Here is a 17,320-nt window from a genome sequence, read left to right on the forward strand (position 1 = left end):
GGCCATTGTGATATCCTAGGAAATGATGTAGATAAAGCAGCTCAGACGTCAGACTAAGACAACCACTGCATCTCCATTCCTCTCTCAAAGACGGATGCTGCAAGATAGCTTTGCATTCTGGCACGTACATTCTCATTAGCTGAGTGGCGTACTGCTGATACAAGGCCCACCAGACTGCACAGATTAAACCCTTTGATGCAACGGCTGTACTGTACCGACATGAAGTGTCTCTTTTGTGTCAGTTGTAGTACAGAGTTGACCTTCACGAAAGCTTGTTCAGCACTAACTGGAATGGCTGGCAGTCCTACATGTGATGTCTGCAGCTGCGAGGAGAACATGGACCACCTATTGTGCCATTGTCTTCCTAATTTGACACACGCACTGTCCTCCCAACTTTAACACAAAGCAAATCCATGTCCAATGCATTCAGGAGACTAGATGATCATCCACAGTGTGAACAGACAAGGCAGCGAAGGCACTTTTGTGCTTTCTGAGAATGAATGTCTTGTGTCAGTGCCTTTGATGGCATAGTGCTGCCTGTACACGTGCTCATATTTCACCGTGTTACTTTCTCTCTCTCTCACTCGCTCCCTTCCTTGTGTTCCCCTTTTCTTGTCCCCAGCGTAGGGTATCCAACTGGGCTCTTGAATGGTTAAAATCTCCACCTTCTTTTTTATCTCTCTCACTCAGCTAGAAATATCTTATGCGGCTGCTTGCATGGGGATCATGAATGAGGCAATATAATTTGTAATGATTATTCTCATTTTTCCCTTCTTGCCCTTTGTCATTGGCTCGCATTATCACTGGAAATGGCAGGAAAAGCATTCTTAGAAAATACAGCCCCAGAAGTATTGCAGGCAGATAAAGCTTGTGAATTTCTCACCTGTTCATAAGTCTTGATACATTAGGCTGTTCATGAAATTATAATGAAAAAATTGGTTGGCCTGTACTTTGTTCTCATGCACTTTGGAGCACATAGCATTGCCGAATCAATAGTGCGTTTTGTATTACAGCTTACTTTTCTCACTTACTCAGCATAAGTTCAGAGGGCCCATAAGTGCTACCAACCTTATCACACTTTAGCACCATGTAACATTGGGTAGCTGCTTCTGTAACCTCCAAGTTATGCACACGTCCTTTTTTTCTTGCAGACATACTTGTCTCCTTGGTTCAATTGCAATCAATGCTGAGGAAAGGTTGTATGCAAACACTTTACGAGCTGGCAAGTTGTGGTTCTGAGCTAGGGGCTAGGATGAGTGAAGGGCCTAATTTACTAGTAGAGAGCCAGTAATTGAATGACCCTTATTCGATGTCTTATGCCTGCCCAGTGAGAAAAGTGTGTGTGATAAAAACGCAAGAAGCAATGGATACAAGGTTGATATAACTGGTGCATAAAGATAGATAGGGCAGAAATAAGGCCTGGTTGGTGCTACCTGCAGAATGCTTGTCTAGGGTGCAGAAGCAGTTTGCTTTGGACTGAACTTGCCTTCACATTGTTTGGTGAAAGTCACTACTGTTTAGAGATAGCTTGCTTCATGGATGTGGGTATACAAGAGAGGTTATGTGAAGTGATATGGCAGGCCTTCTTTTCACTGCTCAGACACGGCTGAGGTTTCCTTGGTCTGCAGTGGAGTCGCCAGTAATGAACAAGCGATCACTCAATGCCACTTTGAAGAAAGCGCTATTTTGTTTATGTCATAAAACAACATTCTAATCTTTCAAAATTTCCTGGCACACTTCTGCTTATCTCAAATCATGCATTGCACTCAGTGTGATGTGCGACTGCTTCCCTCCAAGAACACTGCAGTTTAACTGAAGCATTCACTAGATGTGCACTGCTAAACATAATCCAGGAATTAAATTAATTACCCAATTGTAGAGTAACCAAGCATGACCCCAGAACATCAACTTTGTTGTGCTTCCCAAACTTCAGAGACAATTAAATGTTTATACAGGGCGTCCCAACTATCATGCACCAAGATTTAAAGATATGCAAATGCCACGTAGCTGGACAGAACCAAGGTAATGTTGTTTGCTGTCGCTTGGAGATACTCAGATTATTTTTTGCACGCTGCTTAATTACATAATTCGTCTTAATCAACTTCTCAAATATTATAATTACATAAAAAGTGCCAATGAAAAAGTCATATGGCAGCATGAAAAACTCCCAATACAGCGTTCTGTTGCTCAATACATGCTACATAAAAGCGTTTTTCCGAGTGTGAAAGAAGCCCGAGAATACAAGCGAAAAGCCTTCACCGCGTAATTTTGCGTGTATTGGTGGGCTTCTTTCATGCTCGGAAAAACATTTTTATATAGCACGCATTGAATAACAGAAAGCTGTATCGGGAGTTTTTCATGTTGCTCCACAATTTTCTCATTGACACTTTTCATCTAATTATAATATTAGAGAAGTTGATTAATTAATTCAGACTAATGATGTAATTAAGCAGAATGCAAAAATATCTGGATCCCACGCACTGTGGGAACCGATGTAAGCAAAGCTTTCTATTCTGTTTGCTTTGATTGACGATAATTAATGGTGATGTTGACGGCGCATGCTTAAGTTCTTCAGTGTTTAGTCCAATACGAGAGTGGCGAGCTTAATGTTACCTTGTGTGTGCACCTGCTGTTTGTCTGCACAGTACACAAAACACATGGGGAGATGTGTATGCTTGAGGCACTGTTGTTCATCATTGTCCATAATCTCAGAGAGAGCTCGGAATTACCATTGCCTCACATGGCACATCGTATCGTGGCAGAAGTATTAGGCTTCAATTGAATTACGAGGCTGTATGTGCCAAAACCACAATAGAATTATGAGGCACACCGCAGCGGTGGACTCCAGATTAATTTTGACACCCCGGTGTTCTTTAATGTGCCCTATTATTTTTTTGTATTTCGCTCGTGTTGAAATGTGGATGCCGTGGTAAGGATTAAACCCACGACCTCGAGCAATGCCATAGCCGCAAAGTTACAGCAGCAGGCACAGAAGTGTTTATTTGACATGTGACCGCTTCTGTAGCGTCGCCTAGAGCCTACGGTGTGCTTTAATGCAGCTCTGCTTCTGCATGCCCTGTGTAAATTGTTTGCTTGACAAATCTGCATGGTGTTTATTTTTCAGAAATAGAAGAAATGTAATGTATTGTACCTTGAACATAAGTTTATCCCATTTGCCCGCAACCGCTGTCGTGTCTATAGTAGTAACGTTCCCTTGCCTTCTCACGCCACCTTCTCCCAATCCACCCCCCCCCCTCCCTCCTTGTATGGGAACTGCGAGCAAAAACTGTCAAGGCTGTTACTTATTTCACGACTGCATCGGTTCTACCCATTCTCCGCCTCCTCTCCTCCCTCATCTCTACCATTCTATCTAGCTTCCCTCTGAACTTGCACGTCAGTAGAAAGGTAAGCGCTGCAATTTCTGCAATGCTTTTGTGTGGGGTCATGGATAATTACAACTGTTAAGACACTAATACAGCAATGCACAGGGAGCTCTAGAGGGCATTGTGCACATTCGATGCGGTGCAAAGGCCCATACAAGTTTCTCGAATCATCTTTCCTCTCTGCTTAGCTCCTGTCATGTATACACATGCTCTGAACCAACCCCCGGCAGTGTGTGCAAGATAGTAGCAGCAGCAGCAGCAGTGGGAAAGTTGAAGGAAGAGGCAAAGAAAGCTTTGCTTTAAATATAATGCGATTATCTCCAAGCGACGGCAAACAACATTACCTTGGTTCTGTCCAGCTGCGTGGCATTTGCATATTTTTAAATTTTGGTGCATGATAGTTGGGACATCCTGTATACTACTAGCTAACTCTGTCTGGCAAAGTGAATTCGTGAAGTTTCTGTTCTGCCCTTTTCTCTCTCCGTCTGTTAACAAAACAAGCATGTGGTGTCTTTCACCCATCACCATCGAAAGCTTGACACATGTGACCTATAGCATATTTTATATTTTTCTATGTTTCTTACCTCTCTCTTTATGTAACATATCGCAAGGGGTTTGTCAGGAGACATGGAATGATAATGAAAACCTCACAGAAAAAGATGCACAAATAGCGGTGGCTCGCCAGTGTGTTGGTGCATGCTCAGAGCAAAGCCACCTAAAACGGTCTGCCTCTTGACAGTAGGCACAAAATAATTTCACAGTACACCTCTTCCCACACTTCGATACACGTTCGTTGCAGGCTCTCTGCAGAGCTGCTCTCAAAATAGACACAGAAAGGAGCCTTGCCTCCCAGTTGAAAACACCGCACTGCCATTCCGCAAGCTTTTCAAGACACTCCATACGGCGCTTGCGCTCGTTGACCATTTGGGCGACGCCCTTCATGGCTGCCAGGGCTTCCCGCACAGCGTGGTAGTCGGCATGCTCAGGACGTGTGTACTTCAGCAGTTCAGCCAGCTGCAACGGGTACTTGCAGATCTTTTGCACTGGCGTTAGCAGAAACCCATCCAGCGAGATGTCAATCATGTCTTGGAGCAGGCGGCATGCCTGCACCAATGAGCAAGACAAGAGTAAATCTTCTGAGTGTCATTGAATACAAAAGGGCCAGAAATGGCCACGGTTGTAGATATTTCACAATTTCAAAGGGTAAAACTGGGATTGGAATAATGAGAATGGAAAAAAACTGCATCAGCAAGCAGGCAATGTAGATTTAAGTTATCAGTAGGAGAAGGCAATATTGCAAGGCACTAAGGCATGGAAGAATAGGAAGATCATTGGGCAAGAACAATGAATGTGAGAAGGACAAGAAGGAAATGTAGCGACGTCACTTGAATGGCTGACCTACCTGCAATTCCTGAATTGCGGTCTACTGATGTAGCTAAACTTAATACTTAGTGTCCCTTTACTGGGCTTTCTAATGGGTCTGTAATGCAATTTTATACAATAAGGCTACACAGAAACACATCCTTGCCTCAAAAAAATGGACATATTTGGAGTCAGCGTAGAGTTCCTGGAGTTCACTGACAGCCAGTGGGTGGTTGTTGCAGTACTCTGAGTAGATCCTAAATTCCTGCTTCTGAAACAGAAATAAAAATAAAGCGTAAAATAACGAAATTGAACTCGTTTCAGAGGTCACTGCTCAGTCCTGCAGTCATTATACACAGTCCACCTAAATTTTACATTTGAGTGCTTGCTACATTTATCAACAACAGTAAAAATGTAGTCAACAATTATTATACATATTGTGAGAGCATTAAAAGAGTTACGAGAGTGCAACGTAAAGATTTGGCAGCGGCAACCTACATGCTCTAGAAAGACAGATCCAATCTGACTTAGATGTGGCCGCTCCCAATCGACGGCTGACTCGAGGTGCTTCAGGAAGCTGCTCTGAAATTCGTACAGCTGCTCAATGTTTCCGAAGATGGTGGCACGACGCTCTTCAGAGAACATGTCAGGCCTCCGTCGGACCTGTGCCAGGTAGCCCTGTTAAAAAAATGTAAGTGAAACAGACACATTCAGCACAAATTTATTTTATGAGAGGTTGCAATAACCAGGGAGAGGTATATCTATATATTCACTGCTGCACTCAAACACTTTGGCCACATCATTTCCCATTCAAAGAGATTCTACCCTTTGAAATTTTCACACGGCAGGTATGCCAGACAACTGTGAGAAAAATTTTGTTCTGTAAAATGAATGCTGTACAAAGTATTCTAATTGCTCATCTTTACACACAATGTGATGAAATCATGCCTTGCATCCTAAACAGTCAGCTGTCCAACAAGAAACAGAAGTTTTAATTCAGGTAAGACATGGTGTTCAATGAAAAGCTTCAGGCATTGCCATGTGGGAAGAAAAATTCGCTAGCAGTACTACCAAAGTGAAGAAGAATGCATCCACAGACAGGATGAGAACACTAATCTTAATGTATTCATATGGGCGTCTGCATGTTAAAGCTAGATGTCACATCACAATTACCTTGCAGTAAGTACTAATTAGAATAGGAAAACATTCCTCCTAGCTTCCTTGTTACCAGTTCCCAAAGCAAAATGCAACAAGTTTCATCACAATACGGATACGTTGCGAGTGAAGCAGATACAGGTTTTGCTTATTGCGCCCAGCTAGCTACTGCTACAGCTTCCAAAGTACTGTATTTACATGAAGTGATGTGCAGACAACATGTGATGCAACTTAATTACATTTAATTAGTGTTTGCCATACAGTAGCATAAAGAACATGGATATACATACACACACATGCACAGGCACAAAAAAAAGTTGCTATTGCACCCGGAAAGCGAAGCATCGATTACGATAACAAATTAGCACACAGCTATACGAAGTAAGGATAGTAGTTTTATCGGCCCTATAAACTTGGAAACATTCGTTTACTAACTGAATTAACAAGCATGGTGTCAGTGCGCACAAGTAAACACAAGCACATAACTCGATGAGCATGGACACTCGCAGTCAAAACGCTGGTGTGAGCAAATGCAGCAGCAGCAGTGAGTGAAGTGCTCTTTGTGCAGTCTATCGCTTAAACGCAAAAAACGCAAGAGAGGAGAAAACATAGAACGCACAAAGGCATGAGCCGTCTGCAGATCCCTTTCAAGATACGGCGCGCAGGGCCATGCAAAGTACGCACTAGTTGGATGAGTCGAAGCCGCCCCGCCCCCCCCCCCCTCCCTCCAACGCTGCTTCCCCGCTTTCCTACATACTATATGGCGCGTGAGATTGAGCCGCGATCGTTAGTTCCCCTTGGGCCCAGTCATGAAAGGCGCAGTTGCTACCGCAGAACAACAACCCTCCCCCTGGCCTTTTGCGCGAGCGACGGAAGATGGCGCGTTTGCGTTCTGCTTTCTCCTATCGCATGCGCCAGATTAAGCCACGATGGTCGGCTTCCTTCGCATGCTTTCACTCGCACATAAAGCATGTGACGCGCAGCGCAGTGTGTTATTGCCCTCAGACTTTATACGGAACGTCACGACGACGACAATAATGCGCCTGGAATGTTCACATAATTGCTATCGCAATAAAACACAAATTATTGGCTGAAATGCATCACTACATATGGACAGACAACATAATGAAGTGAGAACAGTAAGGCCTTCACCCACCTGAACAACATCCTTCAAGTGCCGTACAAAGTCTCTCTCAGTGTTGACTATCTCCATGACAACCTTGGCACGCACCTCCTCATTACTCAATAAGCCAATACTCATTTTGCGGGGCTTGTGTTGTGTGAGTGTGCCATCCGCCATCTTGGTGATGCAATCCTCCACCGTGTCCTCCTGGCCAACTCGTAACTGTAGGCGATGGTCACACAATCAGTCTTACTGACATTAAAAAAAGTTACTGAGCAATTCTGTGACATGAGGGACTGCAAGGGCTGGACAATTAAAACTGAAGTGCTTGTGCCAAGGTAAAGCAACTTATTCCAGTGTAATCTGCATTGCTGTAAGCAGCCTCACCCTGTACTTTTCCTTGGAACTTTTATGATCATGCTCTTGCTTCAAACAATCTGCACCGGGTAAGCAAATGTAAGAAATGTGAACACTTTTGCCCCTTGCATTTCTGACACCAATCTTGCCGAAACAGTGCAGTCATTGTTGTTGCTTTTAATGTAAAAATAAAATGTTACTTACAAGCTAAACAACACCCCAAAACACACATGTGCACAAGAAAAAAGGAGCTGTGCAATCAGGTAATGTACAAAGTATGATTCTTATGTACAATCAACTTTATGAACCCAACTGCCCTTGGCCTTGGCGATCTTGGCCATGAACTCACAGCCAAGACCATGACAGATGACAAGTAGATGTGACTTCTACTTACTCGAACAAATGCTGCTGGGAACCAGCCATTTCGCTGGTCGACTGATCCCCACCACCAGTCCTTGTCAGACATGTCGGTCACTTCAATCACCTCGCCGGCTTGGAAGGCCAGTTCCTCCGAGTCTAGGGTCACGTGGTCCCAAAGTGCCTCAACATATGTGACACCTTCATACTAAAATAAAGCAAAGGAAGAAGAAAAAAAAAAGACGTAATTATAGAGAAAATAAATCACCAGAAAACTCAGATGACTTCTACACATAATGTACAACTTCAAGGTTGCACAAACTGTATGACTTCGACCAGTTGAAAGTTACTTACATCCTTGGGAATTTGGGAATAGGACTCTCCATCAGATGAGAAATCCTCCTCTGAAGAAGCTGTGCTGGGGTTCCTTGAGGCTTCTTGGTCTGACAAGCCTAAGGGACAAATGGATACAAAGGCGACAAACAGCAATTTAGCAGATTACTTGGTTGGTTTATAAGAATATTTAGTTCGTTTGATCTGATTATATATGATATACAGTGCGCAACAGCGGCGGATACAGGAGGAGAATAGAGGACAAGCACTGGCTTTCAGTAGTTAATATTCAGTGCTTGTCCCACATTCCTGTATTTCATTCATTGTCTGCACAGACAGCACAACATGTTTGCATATTACAAACAGTGTAGTTCATGTTAGATGTGTTTCTGAGATGCTGTTAAGCTGGCACTTAAATGTGTTGTCTGTATTTGTGTGGGTCTTGCAGTCTGTATGAAAGTCTGAGCAGTGCAAGAATTTTTCATGGTGTATTACAAACTAGCAGAATGTCAAGCTAGTCAAAGTTGTCAAGCAGTCAACCCACTCCAGATTTGGAGCTCCCAAAACATATAGCAGTATGTAAAGTGCTCAGTCAATACACTAAAATATGGTGAATTAATCATGACTGCTTGCAACATCAGCCTTGCTTTGGCAAATACTAGTCCCACAACTTTCACATTTACCTGGCCTGCTTTGTGTCTCTACAAAACAGAACACATCTAACAGTGCTGGCCAAGACAGCATGACATGTGTGTCGCATCTTTATGAAGTAAGTTGAAATTCACCACCAGCTCCTTCAAATAAATTATTTTTTTATGAGATCTGAGGACGGGCTTACCGTGAGAAAGCTGCTCCTTCTGTGCCAAGTCATTTTTATCCGACTTTTCAAGGTCCAGTGGCTGGCTGATAGACCTCCGAAGAGCACCCCGACCTTTTTGCCGGCGCAGTGTGGGGCGGCTTCGCTCAATCCTTGTCTTGATTGGTGGTGGTGTTGAAAATTGCTGTTTGACAGAGAAAAAGAAGAGACAATTGAGGAATATTAGTGGTAAAGTCTTGGAATATTCCAGAGTTTGGCATAACACTTCCATGAAAGATCACATTCATGACATGTCACGACATGTTGCACATATAATTGGTAAATTTCCGTCCACCACTGATAAAATTATCCTTAAGTTACATTCCAACATAAAAGAAAATGCAGTTTGGCAAAGTTTACTAAATTTTCTCACATAACTCTGTGCTGCTGCCTAGCTCTAACAATGCTATTTGTAAGAATGGGGCACCCTCTTTTTGCTGATTACCGACTCAAGGTGGCTAGAACAGTCTACTAGTTCTTAACATTCCTTTTTAGCACCCATATTAAGAAAGCAAACTGCAGCAGGCCGAGTCAGCCAGACAAGGCGGACTTACCCTGTCGAAGGAAGGTGGCTTGTGTGTGTATGGTGGCACATTAAAGCCAGAGTGCGGGGAGCTTGGGAGCTGATTGTCATCACACAGAGTGGATTCAGCTTCGGCCCTGGCTTGTGAAAGACTAGAGTATGACTCCTGACGACCTGAGCAGGTGACGCCATTTATTGTGATCACTGCCGATATGCTTTCGGCCTTCCTCTGAATGCTGGCTTGGCTGCTGTCATCTGTGGAATCAGCCTGGAAAAGGAGGGTGACATAGGCAGAACAGACAGGAAGTGTTACGATGTCACAACAGATAACATTCATAGAAATAGAGAGCAAACAAAAATTGGTAGGATATGCGCTTTACTTTCAATGAGCTTTGACAAATGGCAATAATAAAAATCAACAGACTTTAATGTTTCCCAGTTTAAGTAACACAGCATGCCCACATGATAGGGAAATGAAGAAAACAATATAACACTTTAAATTAATATGCAGAGAGATAGAGACGTACCGCTTTTAGAGAAAATCTCAATGTAGCATAGCAGCGATATATTGGCATGTTAGGTGTGCTGTTAGTGCAAGGTGTGTTTGCTCATGGTACTCCGGAAATGCAACAGCAAGTATCGAAATCAATGTTATGCAGAGAGAGAGAGAAAAAAAATACCACAGAAGGCTTTGCTGTACAGCATGACCCCTAAGCACAGTGGCACAGCCCAACCATTGTACAGAAGTTCAGTGCAGCTCTGCATCACAGACCGCATGGCGAATGCACACATGTGTCATCTATGCACCTACAGGCGGTGTAAAAAGCAATCAGGACTTGGTATTTTGGTCACTGCATTAACTTGCGACCCAGCGAAAATCGAGTGCCAATGCGCGGCCACTGCTATCAAACACAGCTTTAGAAAAGTAGTAATGACAAGGCCACCGCTGTTTAAGTGCGACCACTAACAAACAAGACAAAGAAAAATTGACAGAAAATGAAGAGGAAGAAAAGTCACAATTTCGCCCGACAGGCAAAGCACTGACTCTGATAGCAAATTCTTAGACAGCAATACGAAGTAAGGTTAGTCGTTTTATCAGCTGCATAAAGTTCTGTAAACATTCGCTTAGCAAATTAACAAGAACGTATTATCCCGCGCGCACAGGCAAATACGAACACATCTCGCTAGACGACCGCGGGTACTCGCTGTCACAACGCTGGCGTGATAAAGAGTGGCAGCAGCGGCGAGCGAATCCCCCTTTCGTGCCTTCCTAACCAACGCGAACTAGGCGCACGAAAACCCAGCGCACACGAAGCCATCAGCCATATCCGGCCGGCTAGCCTTCGATCCATCGCAGATTGCCTCCGAGATAGGACGCGCGCCGCCGCGCTCGGTCGCCGCAGCTGGAGTAGAAGAGGAGATGCGCACTAACCTGCCAACTCTCCCCCCCTCCATTCTATCGCACGCACATCTCACACCTTCCCCCCCTTGTGCGCGTGAGAAGACGGCGCGCTCTCCTCCCCGCCTGCCTCCCTTGCTAGCGCCAGAAGAAACTGTCGCATCAGGCCATCATACGCCTCGACTCACCTTCGCAAGCTCTCGCTTGCACATAAGCATACGGCGCGCGGCCGCGATGTTATCGCACTTCGACTTTATGCGGAACGTCACGGCGATACCGACGCCGACGGCAGGCATTCGTCTGGTGTGTCCATATTATTGATATCGCAATTAAAAGGGGGAGGGGGAACTTGTGCCTGGCGATGATATGACGCTGCACAGAAACGCAAGAGGCTCAAATGCTCAGTGAATACGAAACGTATGCTAAAGATAGCTCGGAAATAGTGCTTACAGTTAACGGTGCAGAAAGCTCCTGCCTCGTCCTGCTGCTGTATTTTAAATCTTATGCGGAACAAAAATAGATTCATTTATTGACAAACCAGCAACAAAGGACATTCGTTTTCAAGCAGATATTTCGTCGCGCCTCGAAAGCAACAACGCAAGCGCCGTGCACGCCAGCGCGAAAAGGCACCGGCAACACCGTGCCCATCAGCTTGCTGCGTCTTTCAACTATCGCTTTTTCATTTTTATTTATTTATTTATTTGGTCGTAAAATGTTCGCATCCCGACAGAACCAGCTACGCCGCTTGATAAAGACCCAATCTTCTAGCGACGCATGTTCCTCCAACAACGCGGCTGTAACGTACGCCACTGAGCTAAGCCTCGCGTCACGCCACTATAACCATCGCGTGCTTACGACACGATGTATGTCGCGCCCGTGTGCCCTCTATTGGAGTGTGCACTCAACCTCGATGCCCTCTCCACTTGCCTTCGTTGTTTTCATGGCAACGCAGGACAGCACGCGAGACACGGCGCAAACTAGAAAACTGGGAAAGTAGTCCCCGACGATGAAAACACGTACGTGGCGCAACAGCATTCCTGGTCTTAGAACGTCTAGCAGGAAAGGTCGATTTGCAAGCTCTGCGTCTGTCGAAAAAGAACAGCCCAACCTCACGACAGATTTTTGTCGCAGCATCTCGCGCAAATGGAGCATGCGTCACACAAGGTGCCGCGTGCGCGCAGGAATGTTGGGAAACCTTTCCATTTCATTTGCTGTCTCGTTGCTTCTGCGTCTAGCCCCAAACACAATGCCGTGCTGAATCGTATGTCCCATTTCATACATCGCGCGTAACGCTCTGAAAACTATAGTAATATATTTCGCAGCGGGGGGGGGGGGGGGGCGCTTGTGTTCGCATAAAAAAAAATAATTAGGCGTTTTTTCGCCAGCAATTATGTGAAACTGTTATCAGGAATAAATGAAAATATTTAATTCTGGAAAACGAACAACAACAACAAAAGGAACTGTGGTATACGGCTGGTACAACGGCTGTCCTTTTTTTATCCTTCTGCTTGTTGTTTCTTTCGTTACTTTTCGCGAGCCGCGCATGCACGCGCGAGCAACGCTGTTGATGCGCAGCTGCAGTAGGGAACGGCTCGCCTCGAGATGGCGCAAAATCGCCATCTTGTCTTCTCTGATTGGCTCACAGGACAGCTACGTCCTGTATGATTGGCTCAAAACGACACCACGGCGAAACGTGACAGAGCAAGTAAAAGTGCCTAGATTGGGGACCGCGGCGGAGCACTGCCACAATCGTGTTTGAAAAGAGATGGCACTTCCACAGTCTGCGCACGGCGAAGGTGCATTCGCTCTTCCGGAATAACATTTTGACGAAGTGTAAAGATATGGCGTTGATGGCCGAGACTTCAACTAGCTTGCGAATTAATTACCTGGCGGGTGAAGAAAATATTAGTTCCGATGTCTAAATGTTAAACCCAATTAACCTTCGGCATTGCGGCGCTTGTAAAACAAGACTATGAAAGCCCCGGAAACACAACTGTCGAACGCGTGCGCCTGCAGGTACAATGAAACGCAGAAATGCGTGTGTGTGTGCGTGTGCGTGCGTGCGCGTGGGCGTGTGCATGGTGTTTGGTTTTAGGAATAGAGAGCATTTAAAGCGCAATTTCTTCCCGACCACATGTTTCACTGAGTCTTTATGTTACATTGTAATTTTGCTGCAGTGCGTTTAATAAACAATATGACATTCACGCAATCACTTCTCAACCTCTCACTGCATATATTTACTTTCTCCATCGAAGAAAGATATCTGAATAGCGCGAAAAGTACTTGTTTGCGATGTTAAATCACCCAAAGTTTCGTATCATTTGCTGCGCCAAGGTGAAGTTAGCGTGATTGATGGGACAAACTAAAACAAACGGCTAGCGTGGAAAAAACATTATATCCGCGCCGTGTTCTCAGTGCACGTCTACAGTCTCGCATCTTACGACATACAAGAAAAACGTAATATTACAAAGATTACCGATCACATTTTTTGCACTCGAATGGATGCATGCAATTGCGCGAATTTCTCTATTAAAGGGGCCTTCAAATACCTTTTTAACTAATCATAGAATTGCTTCACTATCAAACGACGTCGTCTCACGAATCTCATGCCGCAAAATTTTTTTTCTATTTATTCAGGTATATGTAGGTGGAGCTGTCGAGCCGATACCCCGTTTTGTCTTCCTTTTCGTCACCGCTAGCGCTCTGGAAGCTACACAGCGAAGAAGCCAAGAGTGCAAAGGCCCGGCGAAAACTTGAGTGTCGTGGCGGTGAAATAAACGGCGGCGAAAGGGCTCGTCGCGCCACCCTGTGGCGTTCAACGATACTTTAGCACGCCACTGCCATCTCGGAGGTCACGCGCAGCTGACGCAGCCACGCGTAATGCAAAGATGAAATGATTTTTCTTCCCCTGGCTTTTTGATATCGCAGACGTATGGATTTTCATTTATTTAACTGAAAATGAGCAGTTATGTATAACTGAGAATGCTCTCGCGATCACGAAATAAGCCGATAACGTTGGTCGGCCGGCTGCTTTCCACGTGACGGCATTGCGTAAGCGAGGGAAAGCGATCTTGCGATGTCTCTGACACGAGATTGTAAATTCCCTGCTGTATGCAGTGCAGTAATATCTGGATCACATGTTCGCAGCACCCTCTACGACAGACCGGCAACGTTTTTGTACTATGTTCAAAAAGGTGTTTCAGGGCCTCTTTAAAAGTGATCGAAGGGTCATCGATTGAAGTCATAGCGTTAGATTGACACGGACAAAGAAAGACGACATGAAGTGCACTAACTATCAATTGAATTTTATTTCAGAAAAGCGTGGTATTTATGCCGGCTCAAACGAGTGAAAATCATCGCACGCGCAAGCCAGTATTTTTCGGGTAGGCCATTTCCTTTCTGTTCAGCGAAATCGACGGAGAGCTGACGCAGTTTGCATCTTCGTCAGCGCTTCGTCGATTTGCCTGTGCTCTTTAGAACGCCAGCGGTCCGTGAGTTCCGCGGCGCGGGTTTTGCGTCACCTCGAGAGATGACGCCACGTTGCGCGGCGCCTCCTTCAGGCACTTTTTTTTTCTAAGTGAGCAGCGCGCGCTGGTCTCCCTGGCGTCTTTCGCTGCCTGTGGTGCCGCTTTCAGCAAGTTTTCTTCTTCTGGCAGCGTTCATATGGACCAATGCATAGTACGGCGTGGTGCGGTGTGTTGTGGTGGGGAGTGCCGTTGCGAACGTGCACTGCACCTATGTTAAGATTGTGGCTAGTATCCTCTGCAACCAATCTGCTTTGCAGGTTGCCATTTCATCCTTACATCTACTCTAGATTACGGGTGAGCCAGCAATTTACTTTTTTGAGCAACGTGATAACATCTAACCTTATTGCTACATGACGTCAGCAAGCTTAGTTAGCGTTTGTCAGACGTCACGATAACGTCGATATCGTCAGGTCCGGTATTTCTAGACCAACTTAATTAAATTATCAAATTAAAGAAGCTTCCGTTTTCCAGCCTTCACACTCCCTAAGTGCGATCCTTTGATGTGCCAGAAGCACGTGATGGAGTTACTACAACTTTTTAAAAGTGTGTTAGTACTCCGTTGTCTCAGCTAAAGGGGCACTAGTTTGGGGCTGGGTATTCAAGACGTGTCACAGACATCGTCAAATTGCGCCCATATTGTCGGATTCGCCATCTTGTCGGCTCTGATTGGCCCACAGGGCCGCTACGGCGCCTCTAATTGGCTCAAAACGCCGCCATCGTACCAGAATTCGACAACGTGGAGAATAGGACGCGGGGCTTCACTCCTGGGACGCGCTGTCCACTCCGCGTAATTTGTTTCTCCTTGGTTAAAGAAAACCCAACCATCAAACCGCGAGCGCGTAAAAAGCAGAAGTCATTTGTGCCCACCTCGGACAGCTGCTGGTCGGCGACCGCTCCTCCGGGGGCCTCCAGCTGGATCCCACTATCGGCGCTGCTACACTTGGAGCCGCGCAGCTCACGGTTCTTGCGATGCAGGCGACGCTCCTCGCGCGAACACCGCAGAATGGCGGGACCCGGACGGAAGCCGCCCTCTCCTTCTTCGTCGTCCACTCTCGTCGGCGCGGCAGCGGCGGCGGGCGGATGCGACGCCGGCGTCGCCTGCCATCCGCACGGCCAGCCGCCGTCGTCGTCGCTGCCATGGCCGCCGTTGGCCAGCTGCGACGCAGGCTCCGCGGGCGCCGAGCACGGCGCCGACGAGACGGCCGGCAGGGAGGTGGTCGAGCCCTTGCGGTTCCGCTGGAAGCGGAGCGAGAACGTCTTGCGGAACTTTTGCAGCACGCTGTCGGCGATGAGCCGCGGGCTCGAGGCCCGCAGGGAGGAGTAGCGCGGCGGCAGCCCCTGGTGGCCGTCCGGGGGCGAGGACGGGTGCTGCTGTCGCTCGTGGTGCGGGTGCAGGCTGGACATGCTGCCCACCGCGGCGAACAGCTGTTCGGCCTCCGCGTCGCTGTACAGCTGGGACCAGGGCCGGCGCACATTCCTGCAACGACAAGACAGGAGCGGCGGGATGTGCCGCGCACTCGGATGAAGCAGCGCTAGCCGGGAGGCAGTTCCAAGCTCGGCTCCCCGAACGTTGTCGCGTCTTTCAACAATCCCGTACAGAGTTAGCTATAGCCAATCGCTGCTTTGGCGGCGTCAATAATCGCAACCGCCTATATATAGACAAAAAAGAAAAGTGCATAAACCGAGAGTTAAGTTCCTGAAAGCGGAACACAGAAACACCTGCCTTTTCAATATCTTTGAGGTACCGCTTGTCCTGTCTGCTTTTCGTATGTACTAGAGAGAAAGAGAGGGGAAAAAGAGAGGGAAAGACAGGGAGTTTAGCCAGTGTAAAACCGGCTGGCTACCCTGCACTGGAGAAAAAAGGTATAGATTGTTAATAAAACTAAGGAGACCAGGAAAAAGAAAATCGTGCACACCATGCTATGCAGCATGCGAACAATCAAGTGTGTCACAAACTCCGGACGTTCTCGGGAAGCGGAGCAAACCGTTTAAGACTTTCTATGCTGAGGATGGTCTGAGCCAGTGTACTAATGGGTCGCCCACAAACCGATAGAATGACTCATTATTATTCAAGCGCTCGTAGAGTAAAAGAAATGTTAAACTTATGTGGAATGCCGATGCGGCGTTATCTGAGGGAGTGGAAGAGCGCACCACTAGAAGGCGCAATTACACAATGGAACATAAGGGCCACATGGAAAGAAAATCGCGAAGAGCCCCGTGTGTTTAGCATGCTTATTTCTGTCATACTTTACTCATGCACTGCAGTGTTGATGCCTCGACTAGCCTCATTCACGAATTACAAACGAGTCCGCGTCTTCCCAACTCCCGCGAGCAGTCACGTGTGGTGAATGAAAGGGAACGGGTCGGCGGCCCCGCCAGCTGACCTGCAGCAGACGTCCTCGGTGCTGCCGCTGTGAAACTCGGGCGTGCTGGCTGCCTTCAGGTGGCGCTCGGAGCGCGAGATGGGCCGGTCACGGATCAACTTCCCCGGCCGGCCGAGCAGCAGGCATTTGCTCGCCGAAGGCGCGGGTGCCGAAGGCAGCGACGGCAGGGAACAGCGGCTATTGCGGCGGCTACTGCTGCCGCCGACCTGTGATGCCTCGGCGTCGCTTTGCGCTGCATGTTGAGACGACAGCTGCGGAGGCACGGTCCGTGAAGGGGCTGCGAAGGAGGGAGAGCAGAGGACCGTCAAGAGCCTGAGAATTATTCGCTCCGCCAGAGGTCGTTCGTTACAGGAAGCGGCTAGAAGCGGCAGATTTCCGCCATCGTGGGCTAACGCTCAACAATTACGCTTCTGCGATAACAAAAGACTGTTCTTCCTACAGTTGGATGAAGGTTGGAAAGCCAGGGGTGCTATTTTGGGGCGTTGTTTTTACACTGTCAAATTCCACCATATTGTCGAATTCTGTAATGGCGGCCCCATTCTGAGCTTATAAAAAAAAAAA

General features: G+C 46.7%; 1 protein-coding gene across 1 annotated transcript in view; it reads right to left on the reverse strand.

The window, feature by feature from the left end:
* The window catches only part of RhoGEF3 (Rho guanine nucleotide exchange factor 3), a 438,348-nt gene that overhangs the window by 10,991 nt on the left and 410,037 nt on the right, over positions 1-17,320 (reverse strand). The window contains exons 4-13 of the mRNA XM_075682109.1: positions 16,760-17,036; positions 15,243-15,852; positions 9,481-9,717; positions 8,909-9,071; positions 8,092-8,189; positions 7,775-7,945; positions 7,057-7,245; positions 5,244-5,423; positions 4,912-5,016; positions 4,230-4,487 (exon numbers count right to left, since the gene is read on the reverse strand). Of these exons, the coding sequence (XP_075538224.1) occupies positions 4,230-4,487; positions 4,912-5,016; positions 5,244-5,423; positions 7,057-7,245; positions 7,775-7,945; positions 8,092-8,189; positions 8,909-9,071; positions 9,481-9,717; positions 15,243-15,852; positions 16,760-17,036 (2,288 nt within the window). The remainder of the gene's footprint in view (positions 1-4,229; positions 4,488-4,911; positions 5,017-5,243; positions 5,424-7,056; positions 7,246-7,774; positions 7,946-8,091; positions 8,190-8,908; positions 9,072-9,480; positions 9,718-15,242; positions 15,853-16,759; positions 17,037-17,320) is intronic.

Source organism: Dermacentor variabilis, chromosome 2, assembly GCF_050947875.1.
Source record: "Dermacentor variabilis isolate Ectoservices chromosome 2, ASM5094787v1, whole genome shotgun sequence".
Lineage (NCBI taxonomy): Eukaryota > Metazoa > Arthropoda > Arachnida > Ixodida > Ixodidae > Dermacentor > Dermacentor variabilis.